Raw genomic sequence first — 13,743 nt, 5'->3', positions numbered from 1 at the left:
AGTGATATCATACCATAATTCTCTTTCTCTGACTTCATCAGTATGATAATCTCTAGGCCCATCCATGTTGCTGCAAATGGCATTATTTCATTCTTTTTAATGGCTGAGTAATATTCCATTGTCCTAACCTCTAGAGTACTGTGGCTCAGATGATAAAGAGTCTGCCTGCAATGCAGAAGACCTGGGTTCAATCCCTGGGTCAGGAGGATTCCCTGGAAAAGAAAATGGCAACCCATTCCAGTACTCTTGCCTGGAAAATCCCATGGACAGAGGAGCCTAATAGGCTACAGTCCATGGGGTTGCAGAGTTTTACACGACTTAAGCTACTTCACTAAAAAAACCTAAATATTCCATTGTACATATGTACCACATCTTCTTTATCTATCCCACACTTAATCTTCTTGCTCTAAATTCTCCATTGATTCCCACTGCACTTAAAGCAAAACCTGACTTCCTTACAAAAGTTCCATAAAAGGCCAGGACTGGCCAGCTTTCTGATTCCTGGATCATCACTCTCCCCCAGCCCCAACCCCACCCAGGTTCTCTCTCCTGGGATACACTGAACTGCACCCCACCCCACCCCTGCAGGCGGGCCCTGGTTTGTGTACACCAGTAGAGTTCTCCTGGTCACAGAGATTGGCTGCGGCAGAGGCACATGTCCCCAAATGGTTCAATCCTAGGTTTCCTTCCACAGCTTTTCTCCATAGATGAGGCCCTGGACACATGCAGGCTCCAGAGCAGTGGTCCTCACCCTTCGTGGCACCAGGGACAAGTATCATGGAAGGTAATTCATCCATGGACCGGGAGTGGGGTGGGTGGGGTGGGGCAGTTCAGGCAGAAATGAGAGTAATGGGAAGCTGCAGAGGAAGCTTCGCTGGCTTGCCTGCCGCTCATCTCCTGAGCGGCCCAGTTCCTAACTGGCCGTGAACCGGTACCAGTTCTTGGCTCAGAGATTAGGGACCCCTGCTCTAGAACTGTGGGCAGCTGTGCTGCGACCTTAAGAAGGGGCAACCTTGAATGTAGGAGGAGACTAACCCTGCGGAGGCCAGACCGGGAACACAGAACCCACATTGCTGGTGACTTCATCGAGTCTCCAGATGAGACCATCCTGAAGCCCACGCATGTTTGATCCACACGGATGGAGACATTCCCTCTGGAAGCGGCTGGCAAGGGACACTGTGTGACTCTCTGTGGTAGGAATTCTGCATGACAGCTTCTAGAGAGGCCCCAGCTGACCAGCTCCTCACACTGTTCCCACGTCGTCACAGTACTTACCGCTGTCCGAAGGGGCTCTTTATGCTTTGGGTTGTCAGCTGCTCATGTCTGACCCACTAGAGCAGGGGACTCGTCTGTACTTCAAGTTGCTCCTGCAGGGATGGCACACAGTGGGTGCTCAGTGAATACTGGTGAATGGCCGATGACCTGTTCACCAACTCTTTTATTCTGACCAGGCCGCATGGCTCGTGGGATCTTAGTTCCCGACCAGTGGCCCCTGCAGTGGAAGTGCAGAGTCTTAACCACTGCCACCAGGGAAGTCCCATCACCAAGTGTTTCTTTTCTCTCTGCTGTTGCTGTCCTCACTGCCTGAAACAGTCCCAACCCCTTTCTCCAGCCAACGCTATCCCCGTCTCAACTGCGGGTCACTTATCAGATGCTCTGAGACCCCTGCCTGGGCCCCCACCTCAAATGGTCTTCCCTGAGTCCCAGGTTTCTCTCCCATCTTACAAGACTGATCACTCTTGGCAGCAAATGTCAGTTCACATCTCTGGCTCCCCATTCTTCATCCATTCGACAGTTTAGCTGAATACCTACTATGAGACAGGCGCTATGGAGGCTGGGAAATAGCACTGGGAAAACTACATAAATACTGCATTCATGGATCTTACATTCTAGTGAGGGAAAGACAGTAACAAGTGAATAAGGAAAAGACATGATTTGACAGCTGAATACTATGAAGGACAATGAAGCAGAGGAGGGAGATGAGGTGGTGGGGGATGAGCAGACTTAACTGGGGAAGTCAGAGGTGACTTAAAGGGGAAGGTGACATTTCAGCAAAGACTTGAATGAGGTAAGGGAGTAAGCCAAGTGGCTAAATACGGAGGTATAAACTTGAGAAACCTCAGCATGTGAATGGTATTTAAAGCCATGAGCTTCTAGGGCATCATGAAGGGACTGATTGTGGATATACAGGTGGAGTCCAGGACCGAACTTGGGGCCTGGGAAGGTTTAGAGGTCACGAACAAGAGGAGCAACCCATAAAGGAGATAAGAAGCAATAGGAAAGCTGGAAAGAAATCAGGAAAGCCTGGAATCCTAGAAACCAGGACAGGCGAGTTTCAAGGTAGGAAGTAACCAACCATGCCAAATGCCATGGATAAAAGGTCTGAGAATTGGCCATTGGATGAAGAATATGGGGGTCACTGGTGACTTTGATAAGGGGGCAGAGACTGAAATTGCTAACATGTTGGGATGAATATGTGGAAAGCTGTATGTATCAAGATGCTCTTTGTGGCACTGTTTGTAAGATGGGAAATCTGGAACTTGAATATTCAACAAGATGAAATTGGTTGTGGCAGATAAGGTGCATATAAGCAACAAAACACTATGTAGCCATTAAAATAGTGCTCTAGAATGTGAGAAGTGTTCGATTTACGTTACTAAGTGAACAAGCTGGTCACAGAACAACATACACATTAAGAACCTATTTTTGTATTTGATATGTGTTAGTTGGTCAGTCCTGCCTGAACTCTTTCAGGTCCCATGGGGAACTCTTTGTGATCCCACCAGGCTCCTCTGTCCATGGATTTCCCCAGGCAAGAATGCTGGAATGGGTTGCCATTTCCTCCTGCAAGGGATCTTCCCCACCCAGGGATTGAGCCCGTATCTTCTGCATTGCAGCCAGATTCTTTACCACTGAGCCACCAGGGACGCCCCATTTGATAGCACAATAGAAGATAAAGCATGGGTTGGCAAACATTTTTTGTAAATGGCCAGACAGTAAATGTTTTAGGCTTTGTGGGCATTCAGCTTTAACGTGGGTGTCATAGACAAAATGTCAATGAATGAGATGGTGGCTATGTTTCAATAAAACATTATTTATGGACCCTGAAATTTGAATTTCATGATTTCCATGTATCATGAAATATTCTATTTATGACTCCCCAAGCTTTAAAAAGAGTATAAAGACCATTCTTTGCCCACTGAGTGCAGAAAAACTAGAATAGGGTTGGATCTGACCTGCAGGCCACAGTTTGCTTACCTATTCATTCCCTGCACCTTGTGTTTCGTTGTTGTTGCTTGTTTCCCAAAACACTTCTCGTTAATAGACTAGATAATTTTTTTTTTGATAATTTATTTTAAAAATATATTTACTGTTTGTGATCCACACCCCTCTTTTCCCTCCCAGCCTCCAAGAATTCAAGTTCCAGGAGCTGCAAGTTATTTTATTCATTGATGTATCCCAGGCTCCTAGATAAATGCCTGGGGCACGGTAGCAGATTATTAAACAGTTGTTGAATGTATGAATGAATAATACATTAATCAATCCTAAAAGAAATCAACTCTGATCATTCATGGGAAGGACTTCCGCTGAAGATGAAAACTCCAATACTTTGGCCATCTGATGCGAAGAAAAGACACTGACGCTGGGAGTCTGAGGGCAAGAAAAGGGGAGGGCAGGGGATGAAACGGTTGGATAGCTGACTCAATGGACATGAACTTACGCAAACTCCGGGAGATATGGAAAGACAGAGGGGCCTGGTAGTTCACGGGGGTCACAAAGAGTTGACACGACTTAGACGTCGGAACAATAACAACTCGTATAATTAGCAACCTAATATAAAAAACAACAAACCAAAAACCTTCTTCCGTGAGCCCCCAACCCTAAGAAAGCCCACAACTTGCGGGGGTCCTGGCGCCCACTTCTCGAGATCCGCCCCTCAACCCCCCAGCCGAGCACGCACGTCCACTCCCCGCGACGCAGCCTTGACGCCACTAGGAGACGCCCAAGCGGCCGCCCGCTAGGTAAAAACACCAGTCCCACGTGACCGGCGTCGCACCCGGTGAGCGTCACGTGACGGACTCAGTTTTCCTCCAATCGTTGCACATGTTGTGGGGATTCCACCCAGGACCTGACCTGAGCTTTAAAACACCCTATGCCCCCGCCAACCAAACCGGCCGGCTCCGTCAGCAAGCTGGGCGGCGGTGTCTCTTAAAAACCTACTCGCAAAGCCGCTTCGGAGAAGACCGGGCCTACAACGTGCTCAGTCCCGGAAGTGACGGCTCCCAGAGGGGCCGGAAGTGGCAGTGGAGGGAGGGAAGATGGCGGAGGTGGTGAGTCCGGTGCCCGGGGCGGGGCGGAGGGAGCCAGGGGAGGTGGGTAGAGCCCGAGGCCCCCCAGTAGCCGACCCTGGCGCCGCGCTGTCTCCCCAGGGGGAGATAATCGAGGGCTGCCGCCTGCCCGTGCTGCGGCGGAACCAGGACAACGAAGATGAGTGGCGTGAGTGACGTCGGGGGGCGGGGCTAAGGAACCTGAGGGCGAGGGGCGGGGGGAGAGTCAACAGAACCCCGGGGAGGGGGTGGGGCCTCTAGAATCCTGGAGCGGGCGGGGCGCAGATACTCAGGAGGGGCGTGGCTTTTAGCCTTTAGAGCTGGACAGGGCAGGGCTTGAAGAGTGGATGGCACTTGGTGACTAACCGGGGCTTGAGAGAGCATTCCAAGTGCTGGGGCTTTAGGGTTCGGGCCTGGTGATGGAGTTCAGGTGGTAGGAGGGTGGAGGTTCATGGCCTGGCCCGTCTAAGGCCCTTGCCTTTGCTGTTCCCACAGCACTCGCTGAGATTCTGAGCGTGAAGGACATCAGTGGCCGGAAGCTTTTCTACGTACATTACATTGATTGTGAGTTCTGGGCCGGGATGAGGTGGGGCTGGAGGGTTGGGGGGCAGCCTCTGGCACTCCTTCCTGAGCCATCCCCACTGCTGCAGTCAATAAACGCCTGGATGAATGGGTGACCCACGAGCGGCTGGACCTGAAGAAGATCCAGTTCCCCAAGAAAGAGGCCAAGACCCCCACCAAGAACGGACTTCCTGGGTCCCGACCCGGCTCACCAGAGAGAGAGGTGGTGAGTAGGTCCCCTGCTTCACCTCTTCTCTCCTGCCTACTTTTCAAATCTCTTGGCCTCAGTGGCTCCCAGATAGGCAAGAGACTGTGCCCTCCCACCCTGGCTTCAGCTTGTAAAGGATGGGGGCCAAACTGCAGATGTAGCTTCCAGAGTCCAGTGACTGTATCTGTGTCCTTGAGAGGGCAGAGGGTGGGGTTTGATCACTCTGTGCTGAGGGGGCCCTACTCCCCTTCCCCATCCCACCACCATCCCAGCCCCAGAGGAAGACCCTGGACTATCTCTACAGCCGGCCTCCGCCCAGGCCAGCGGGAAGACCTTGCCAATCCCGGTTCAGATCACACTCCGCTTCAACCTGCCCAAGGAGCGGGAGGCCATTCCCGGTGGCGAGCCCGACCAGCCGCTCTCCTCCAGCTCCTGCCTGCAGCCCAACCACCGCTCAACGGTACCCTCAGCAATTCCAGGGACCTTGCTTTTCTCTCAGGTCCCACCTTCTCTACCTTCTGACCCACCTGTCCTGGTTTCTCTCTGCAGAAACGGAAGGTGGAGGTGGTTTCACCAGCAACTCCAGTGCCCAGCGAGACAGCCCCGGCCTCAGTTTTCCCCCAGGTGAGTCCCCCAAGCCATCTCTTCTGCCCTCCTACCCTCTGGTAGCCCCTTTTGGGCTCACCTCACAGCCACCCCTTCTGTCCTTCCCTTATCATTTGCAGAATGGATCAGCCCGGAGGGCAGTGGCAGCTCAGCCCGGGCGGAAGCGGAAATCAAATTGCTTGGGCACTGATGAGGTAGGTCTGGGGAGGAGGGAAGCTGGGTGAAACGAAGGGGACATAAGGAGGACACGGGGTTTAGTGACTACTTTAAAAATGAACAAGGGGTACTGGGCAGAAATGGTGTTGGAATTAGGAGTGAGGCAGAACTGATTCAGATCTGGCACTAGGTGATCTTTTTCACCTTCCAGGTGAAAATCATCCAAGTTTGGGTTTCTTCAGTTGGCAAGTGGGGATTACACTACCTCCCCTAGGAGGGTTGCTGTTAGGTTTGGACAAGGAAACCTGTGGAAGGGCTGTGAGCTGTAGAGTGTGCTGCTTGAGTTGTCTTCTGTAACCTGGTATCTTTCATGGGCCCTGGGCAGGACTCCCAGGACAGCTCAGATGGAATCCCGTCCGCTCCTCGCATGACTGGGAGCCTGGTATCTGACCGGAGCCACGACGACATCGTCACCCGGATGAAGAACATCGAGTGCATCGAGCTGGGCCGGCACCGCCTCAAGCCGTGGTACTTCTCCCCGTACCCTCAGGAGCTCACCGCGCTGCCTGTCCTCTACCTCTGCGAGTTCTGCCTCAAGTACGGCCGAAGCCTCAAGTGTCTGCAGCGTCACTTGGTATGAGGAGTCCCAGGGGTCACCCTCCTAGCAGCCCACCCCTCACCTCAGCCCCTGTGCCTGATTCTCCTCTCTTCCTCAGACCAAGTGTGACCTGCGACATCCTCCAGGCAACGAGATATACCGCAAGGGTACCATCTCCTTCTTTGAGATCGATGGACGTAAAAACAAGGTCAGTGGCTGAGGGGCAGCAGGAAGTCTTTGGTGCCGGGAGTCAGGGGAAGTCGAGTGAGCAGCTTCTTCAGCTCAGGAAGACACTGACTGTTACAGCTAATAGATCTTGGGTGCTGGTAGATACAGAGTGACCAGGAGTTCGACAAAATCTCTGCTCTCTGAGAGCTCACAGGGGAAAACAAACAGGCCAGTAGCAGTTTGGATCCCAGTGTGACATGTTTCATGAGAAAAGTGGGCTGTCAAGATCTTGGGGTGATCAGCTAGGCTTCACAGAGGAGGTAACCTCTGAACCTTGCCACAAGGGTAGGGTGGGTACAGGAACCCCCAGCAGTGGGTTCTTAGGAGTGGATGTACTGGCAGAGCCCAGAGACCCTGCAGGTTCAGTTCCAGACCACCGTGATAAGGTGAACATCAAAATAAAGCAGTCACACAAGATTTACTGGTTGCCCAGACTATATAAAAGTTATATTTATGCTGTGCCACAGTCTATTAAGTGTGTAATAACAGTATCTAAAAAAAATTACAGTGGTAACATCCAGAATCACTGATTATTGTAACAAATACAGTAATGAAAAGGTTTGGAATATTATTGCAAGAATTATGAAAAGGGGACAGAGATGTGATGTGAGCAAATGCTGTTGGAAAAATGGCACTGATAAACTCAGGGCAGGGGTGCCACAAACCTTTGTTAAGAAAAAAAATGCAATGTCTGTGAAAGTCAATAAAAAGAGGTGTGCCTGTGTAGATAGCCTCGAAGCGCTGTCCTTCCGGCTGGAGCACAGACAGGATGAGGGAAGGCTGTTACAAGGACAGAGTTCAGGTGGTGGGATTGAGGTCAGCTGAGAAAGGGGGGCACTATAGGTCTGGGGCCTCACACCTGCCTTAGTCTGGCTGTGGGGAGGGAGAAGGGAATAGCCTGCAAGGACCTTTAAGAGTGAAAGGCCTCCATCCCTGGGGCCTGGAGGGCGGGGAGAGAGGGCCAATCACTGACTGGCAGGAGAGAGCTCTGGCTTGGGTGCTGGGGGAGCTTAAGAGAAAGATGCTGCTTTAGTCACTGTTTACTGGGTTAGGTGTGGGCTTGGGTATCCAAGTGGCCATGCCTAGCAGGTGCTTAAAAAGCCTCTGGTGAAATGCAGGAGAGTTGTGAGCATGGAGTACAGTACCAAGATGAATTTTACTGGAGCAGTCCTTGAGAGACCCCAGACTTCTTCACCTGTGTTGTAGACGAGCAGATGTGTTTTCAGGAGGTGTGACTGGGCAAGAGAGTACTGTGGCTTTTTGACAGCAGAACTTCTGAGACTGTCACACAGGCAGAGTTTTTCTCATAAGCCTTGGTCAGTCTTCCTGTGGGGGCACACATCAGTTTGTTGACTGGTAACTGTGCAGAGGGCAGTGGAGGCCTTCCAGGCCAGTTAGGTGGAGGTGCGGGGAGTAGGGGCAAACCTGCCCAGCTCACCAGGAGGTAGGTGCTTGAATACCATCACAGCTGCAACAGGGACTCCTAGACACTAAGAAGGGCCCGTGCCTAGGGACAGCCTGGCCCAGGGATGGGTTCAGGCACCAGGGAAGAAGGCTTATCCCCTTTCAGCCTGGGGGACAAAGAAGCTCCAGGCTGACCCCAGCCTGATGGCCACGCTCCAGGAGAGCCACCCGGGGTGGTGACAGACCTTGTCTTTCGCAGAGCTACTCCCAAAACCTGTGTCTTCTGGCTAAGTGTTTCCTCGACCACAAGACGTTGTACTATGACACAGACCCTTTCCTCTTCTACGTCATGACAGAGTACGACTGCAAGGGCTTCCATATAGTGGGCTACTTCTCCAAGGTGAGCGCTCCTGCGGGCGGCGCCTCAGTCCTGCCCTGGGCTGGGTTCCTCCCCTCACGCTCACTCCGGCCGTCTTTTCCAGGAAAAGGAGTCCACGGAAGACTACAATGTGGCCTGCATCCTGACCCTGCCCCCCTACCAGCGCCGGGGCTATGGCAAGCTGCTGATCGAGTTCAGTGAGTACTCAGGCTGCTGGCCGGGGGCCGGGGTGGTAGCAGGCTGGCCCAGGCCCCAGGGGGCTGCACACACAGACGGACGGGGCTGCTGTGTTCCCAGCCGTGTCCTTGCAGCCCAGTCACCAGGGGAACTGGCCAGAAATAAAGGTGGGACCCTCCCAGGGTTCTCTCAGTTCTGGGGTGACTGCCCTGCTTGTCTGCACTAGGCTGTCAGTCCCTCGTAGTTCCTTGGCCACGGTGCTGAGCACCACTCAGCTGTTCCCAAATCTGACTCATCAGCCCCTGCCCAGAGCCATGGGCAGAAGCCGAGTGAGCCATTCCTGCTCAGCTGTCTGGTCCTGTGCAGTTGTACACGTTCCTGGGCAAGGACCTGTGGCTCATTTCCCCACTTGTTGCCTGAGCCGTGTGGACAGTGGATGTCACATCAACATGACTCACAGGGGATCTGGCCTCTGCCCCTTGTCAAATGTGAACTCCGCACTGGCCTCCAAGGGCCCCTCCACTGCCCAGCCTCCTCCCCTCATTCTGTTCACCTCACCATTCACTGCACCCTTGGAATAACCACACTCTGACCTGGGAGATGAGGAGGGAGCCTTGGCTCCCTGACGAAGACATGGAGGCCTAATTTGATCACGGGTTACCTTGAGTTTTATTGGTAGAAAGATGCCAAGATGGGGTCACATCTTCAGGAAGCCCTCTGCCTGGCAGAGCAGGAGGATGCTTAGGAAACTCAGCTTAAGCCTTGGAGCTCAGACCCAGTGGAGACGAGATGTGTGTGGGGCCACCAAGGAGATGTGCTCATTGTGCCTGGCGGGAGCAGACAGGATACCAGAAGCACCAGTCCAGGCAGCTCCTGAGGGCAGAGGGTGTTCACTGGGAGGGGCCAGGAGTCCCTGCCACTGAGGCGGCAAGTGTGGCCTCCAGTTGATTGGTCAGGACTCTGCGTGCCCGCCCAGCAAAGCTGAGTGAGAGTGCCAGTGTGCCCCTTCTCTCTTCCCGGCTTCCTGCCTCCGAAGCAGAGGCCTCTGTCTTCCACACCAGGCTGTTTGGTGGAAATCACAGGAGGCTGGGCAAGAGGGTCAGACCGGCTAATAAAGATGTATCAAGGGGAAAGCAGAAAGGCTACACTCCAACACAAGGCTTGTGATGACTGAGGGTGAAGAAGGGCTTCTAGAAATAGTGGAGACATCTCAGGGCCCTGATGGGAAAAATGAAGACTCTGTCCAACAGACGTGAAACCATTCAGGGTTTTGCAGGGCCTGAGGGGCTCACCAGGAACTGCCTGCCAGTACCTAGTGATCCCCAGGGTAGAGGAGGGCAGAGCAGTCGAATTGGGAGGGAAAGAGCCCCGGCAAAGGCAGTTACTGCTGAGGAACAGCCTCTCTGACTGGGAAGTGCTTTGGCATTACTTGCCTTACTTCCTCCCAGACACCCAGCCTGGTCTTAGAGCCACTGATGCTTCTCTGCTCACAGCTGGGAGACTGTTGTGACTGAGAATCTGAGCATCCCCTGGCCTGGAGCAGAGGGGGGCCTGGCCCACTTCTCTCCTCACATACCCAGACAGAGTCTGGTAGGACCGAGGAAAACTGGAGGCACTTTCTTTCCACAAGCCATCCTCTGCACTTCCCCATCCCTCCTGTAAGCCCTTGCTGGCTCCTGGTTGGTTGTAGCTTCAGCACACAGCTGAAGAGTAGGCATGCTAGTCCTTTATGAGGAAACTAAGGCACCGAACAGACAAGCCACATACCCAGACCACAGAACCACCACGTGGCAGGCCCAAGGCGGGACCATGCAGTCTACCCGGTCGCCTGCGTTAAGACACTAGTGGCACAATACTGTGATTGTTTATCCACCTCCTCCTGCTCCACTGCTTTAGGCTACGAACTCTCCAAGGTGGAAGGGAAAACGGGGACCCCAGAGAAGCCCCTCTCGGACCTTGGCCTCCTGTCCTACCGAAGCTACTGGTCCCAGACCATCCTGGAGATCTTGATGGGGTTGAAGTCAGAGAGCGGGGAGAGGCCACAGATCACCATCAAGTGAGCCTGGCCCTGCCTACCCGGGGGTGCATGACATGACCTGTTCCCTGGCTTTTTCACTCCTCGGGCTACTGGGGCCTGGGGCAGAGATGGAGGCCCCCAGGGGATCTGATCTTTGCCCTCCCACAGTGAGATCAGTGAAATTACCAGCATCAAGAAGGAGGATGTCATATCCACTCTACAGTACCTCAACCTCATCAACTACTACAAGGTAGGGAGGCAGGCAGGGGGATCCAGGTGTGTGCAGGGATGCTGAGTGCAGGCCCCATGTGGGCTGACCTGCCTGGCCCCATCTCCTGTCCAGGGCCAGTATATCCTCACCCTGTCGGAGGACATCGTGGATGGGCACGAACGGGCTATGCTCAAACGACTTCTTCGGATCGACTCCAAGTGTCTGCACTTCACTCCCAAGGACTGGAGCAAGAGGGGAAAGTGGTGACCGGACACTGCCCTGGGAATGCTGGCAAAGGCAGCAGAACTGAAGCTGGCAGCCATCCCGCCCCCACTGGGGTCTCCAAGAGGCACCCCAAGGGAGACAGGGCTGAGGACCACTCCAAAAGGAGAGGACGGGCCTGGTTAAGGCCGGCTGGTGCCCAGCACCAAGGCGAGCTCAGGGCTCACGTCAACTCCACGGTCAGCTGGCAGCAGGCCCAGGCCTGCTGTGAACCAGGGACCAGAGGGAGCCAGGCAGCTGTGTATAGTAAGATGGGGGTGGGGGTGCCTTGTACAGGGGACTGGCAACTGTACAAACTTCTTTTGTAAAGTAGGAGCTGGGTTGTGGTGGGTACTGGCTGCAAAATTCTGGCCTCTTCTGCCCCATTGCCCCCTGGCAATAAATTGTTTCTAGAGGTCAGAGCTATGGAAGGTTCTTGTGGGAGAAGGGGCAGTGCTGGCAGACTCACAGATTCTGTGAAAAGCTCCTTTATTGGGTGAAGGGCTCTGGCTTCACACTGAAGAAGAGGTTTACTGGGGTTCAGGGTTCGGTGGCTTTCAATGTCAAGCTCTGGTTCTCAGTCTTCGGGTACCTGTGCGTGAATCTGCAACAGGAATCACCTCTACTGTTGGATTTCTGCAGTGTAGTGACTGGGTGGCCCAGATATTCAGAATCATAGCCCTTCTAGAAGGCCAGAGAAGAGTGCTGGGGAAGCCATGCTGCCCCTACCCAGTCTAATCCTCCAGTCAGACCAGGTCTCCATCTGCCCCGTTATTCGCCCCAGCCCCAAAGCCCCCAGATTCACTCCAGCGAGGGTGGGGCGGGGCGCGGTGTTAGATAAAGCCTTGGAGGGAGAGGGCCCATCCATCTACTCACCGCTGCAGCGAGGCTGGGCCAGCTTAGGGCCCCACGCAGTTTGGCATCCGGACCCGGGATAGATTCCAGGCCCCACACGGTGAAGCTGCTGAAACTGGCTGTGGCTCCCATAAAGCGGCCCTGGGGACGGGAAGGGGTCCCGGCTCAGCGTCGAGGTTGCGGTTCCCACCCGCGCTCCCTCCCGACCCTATCCCCCAGTGCTCACGAAGTCCCGCTCCAGCGCCTCTGGGGGTTCCACCAGTTCCTGCTCTTCTCGCTCGTGGTCATTCTGCTTCCCCACCAACACCTCTGCCTTCTCTTCTGTCATCACATATCCCACGAAGCCGGGGGGCACCACCACCTCCTCGCCACGTAGACTACGCCCCCGAAACGATGCTTCCAGTCCTGGAGGAGGCAGGCATAGGGAGAGCCTCCGTGAGGGTCTGATCCAGGCCTAAGGAAGCAAGCCTGGTGGCCGTCCTCCCGCCGCCTCCGGTGGACCACGATCCCCAGGAGGCCTTGCGCCGCTCCTCGCGGAGGAGAGCGCAATGCCGGCGCGGGGGCTGCCGGGAGCCGTAGTCCGGTCGCGAGCGCTCACCGTCCGGACCCAAGCGGATGGCTGGGGTGAAGAAGCGCCCCACCGGGGTGGGCCGGTTAACCGGGACCTCGCAGGGCAGAAGGTGCAGCGAGACGGGGGCGGGGTCGCGCAGTGTATCAGGGCGCAGGTGAACGCGGCGTTTGTCGATGCTTTCCTCGTAGCTGTTCTCCATAGTCCGTCGCGACTCCGCAGCTCGCAGGCTAAGGCCAAAGCTGGCGCGTAAAGCGCGCGGAGCCTGTCGGGGGCGGTCAGCGCAGAGCCTCGTGGGAAGCGTAGTTCTCTTAGGCGCCTCTGCAATCCTGTCTCCCGGCGTTCCAGTCCCAGGGTTTTTTTCTTGAAATTCCCCCCCCCGCCCCCCTCCCCGGCAGAAATACATTCTTTTTATTTATTTATTTATTTTTTATTATTTTTTTTTCAGAAATACATTCTTATTGTAAAAAATTAAAACGATCTCTAAGAGTACACTTTTTACATTGATTAGTACAATGTGTTGTGTTTTGCTTGTGGTGTATGTTTAACTACACACACCACAAAGAAGGGACTCCTTCACATGTGAGGGTATTTTATCCGAGTTTGTCTTCCAAACCTGTATATTGGTCATTTTTATTACAGAGAAGACTTTTATTTATTTATAAGTCAAATATTCAATGTATCTGCCTTTTCTTTTCAAGCCTAGTTTTCACAGTACTCTTTCTTTGTTAATTTCTTAAAGTTAGCCGCACAGTCGTGTCCGCTTCTTTGCGATCCCAAGGACTGTGGCCCGCCAGGCTCCTCTCTCCATGGAATGCTCCAGGCAAAAGTACTGGAGTGGGTTGCCATTTCCTTCTCCAGGGGATCTTCCCGACCTAGGGATCGAACCCGGGTCTGCCTGCAATGCAGTTTACCAACTGAGCTACTAACTCTTCTCTAATGTTAATGTGTCCAGATACCCAACTTACATAGATTTTGACAAGTACTCTCATAAAACGAACTCATACAAAATTGATAATTAAGATTGAAATTGCATTTAATTTATAGATTTGAGAAAGAGAAAAACATCCTTAGACTTCCAGGATCTGGCTTTGGTGTTCTGTTGAACAGGAACAATTTCATAGAATATTTGATGAAGTCACTCTGTGATGTGAGTAATGAAAACAAAAGCAGGATCATTCTGTAC

At 53.4% G+C, this 13,743-nt stretch overlaps 2 protein-coding genes across 8 annotated transcripts; one reads left to right on the top strand and one right to left on the bottom strand.

The window, feature by feature from the left end:
• Window positions 1–4,082: 4,082 nt before the first annotated feature.
• Window positions 4,083–11,554, top strand: KAT5 (lysine acetyltransferase 5). 4 transcript variants are annotated; one of them, XM_043926695.1, is made up of 14 exons: window positions 4,083–4,331; window positions 4,431–4,497; window positions 4,824–4,892; window positions 4,979–5,115; window positions 5,402–5,557; window positions 5,647–5,721; window positions 5,823–5,897; window positions 6,245–6,493; window positions 6,576–6,665; window positions 8,349–8,489; window positions 8,572–8,665; window positions 10,542–10,701; window positions 10,831–10,912; window positions 11,006–11,554. In XM_043926695.1, the coding sequence occupies exons 1-14, from the start codon at window positions 4,320–4,322 to the stop codon at window positions 11,138–11,140; spliced, it is 1,542 nt and encodes a 513-aa protein (XP_043782630.1). In that variant the 5' UTR covers window positions 4,083–4,319; the 3' UTR covers window positions 11,141–11,554. The 4 variants fall into 4 exon arrangements, with proteins under 4 accessions (XP_043782630.1, XP_043782622.1, XP_043782639.1 ...); XM_043926687.1 differs by having other exon boundaries at window positions 4,105–4,497; XM_043926709.1 differs by lacking the exon at window positions 5,402–5,557 and having other exon boundaries at window positions 4,108–4,331.
• RNASEH2C (ribonuclease H2 subunit C) lies at window positions 7,108–12,830 on the bottom strand. Of its 4 annotated transcripts, none has more exons than XM_043926749.1 (4): window positions 12,588–12,827; window positions 12,216–12,394; window positions 12,011–12,130; window positions 7,108–8,011 (listed from the first exon to the last, which is right to left on the bottom strand). In XM_043926749.1, exons 1-4 carry the CDS (start codon window positions 12,757–12,759, stop codon window positions 8,003–8,005), a joined length of 480 nt encoding a protein of 159 aa, XP_043782684.1. In that variant the 5' UTR covers window positions 12,760–12,827; the 3' UTR covers window positions 7,108–8,002. The 4 variants fall into 4 exon arrangements, with proteins under 4 accessions (XP_043782684.1, XP_043782669.1, XP_043782659.1 ...); XM_043926734.1 differs by lacking the exon at window positions 7,108–8,011 and adding an exon at window positions 9,291–9,518 and having other exon boundaries at window positions 12,588–12,829; XM_043926724.1 differs by lacking the exon at window positions 7,108–8,011 and adding an exon at window positions 11,607–11,818 and having other exon boundaries at window positions 12,588–12,830.
• Window positions 12,831–13,743: the final 913 nt, after the last annotated feature.

This window comes from Cervus elaphus, chromosome 2 (assembly GCF_910594005.1).
Source record: "Cervus elaphus chromosome 2, mCerEla1.1, whole genome shotgun sequence".
NCBI classification, from domain to species: domain Eukaryota; kingdom Metazoa; phylum Chordata; class Mammalia; order Artiodactyla; family Cervidae; genus Cervus; species Cervus elaphus.
Note: the sequence above shows the minus strand (reverse complement) of the source record. Positions and strands in the feature narration are given on the sequence as shown.

Coding starts and splice junctions, on each gene's coding strand:
- KAT5 (XM_043926687.1), top strand. CDS start 4,320: ATGGCGGAGGTGGTGAGTCCGGTGCCCGGGGCGGGGCGGAGGGAGCCA. Junction 5,116..5,401: donor GCTCACCAGAGAGAGAGGTG/GTGAGTAGGTCC, acceptor CTATCTCTACAG/CCGGCCTCCGCCCAGGCCAG. Junction 5,558..5,646: donor AGCCCAACCACCGCTCAACG/GTACCCTCAGCA, acceptor TTCTCTCTGCAG/AAACGGAAGGTGGAGGTGGT.
- RNASEH2C (XM_043926724.1), bottom strand. CDS start 12,759: ATGGAGAACAGCTACGAGGAAAGCATCGACAAACGCCGCGTTCACCTG. Junction 12,131..12,215: donor AGGCGCTGGAGCGGGACTTC/GTGAGCACTGGG, acceptor TCCCGTCCCCAG/GGCCGCTTTATGGGAGCCAC. Junction 11,819..12,010: donor GGCCCAGCCTCGCTGCAGCG/GTGAGTAGATGG, acceptor CTGGCCTTCTAG/AAGGGCTATGATTCTGAATA.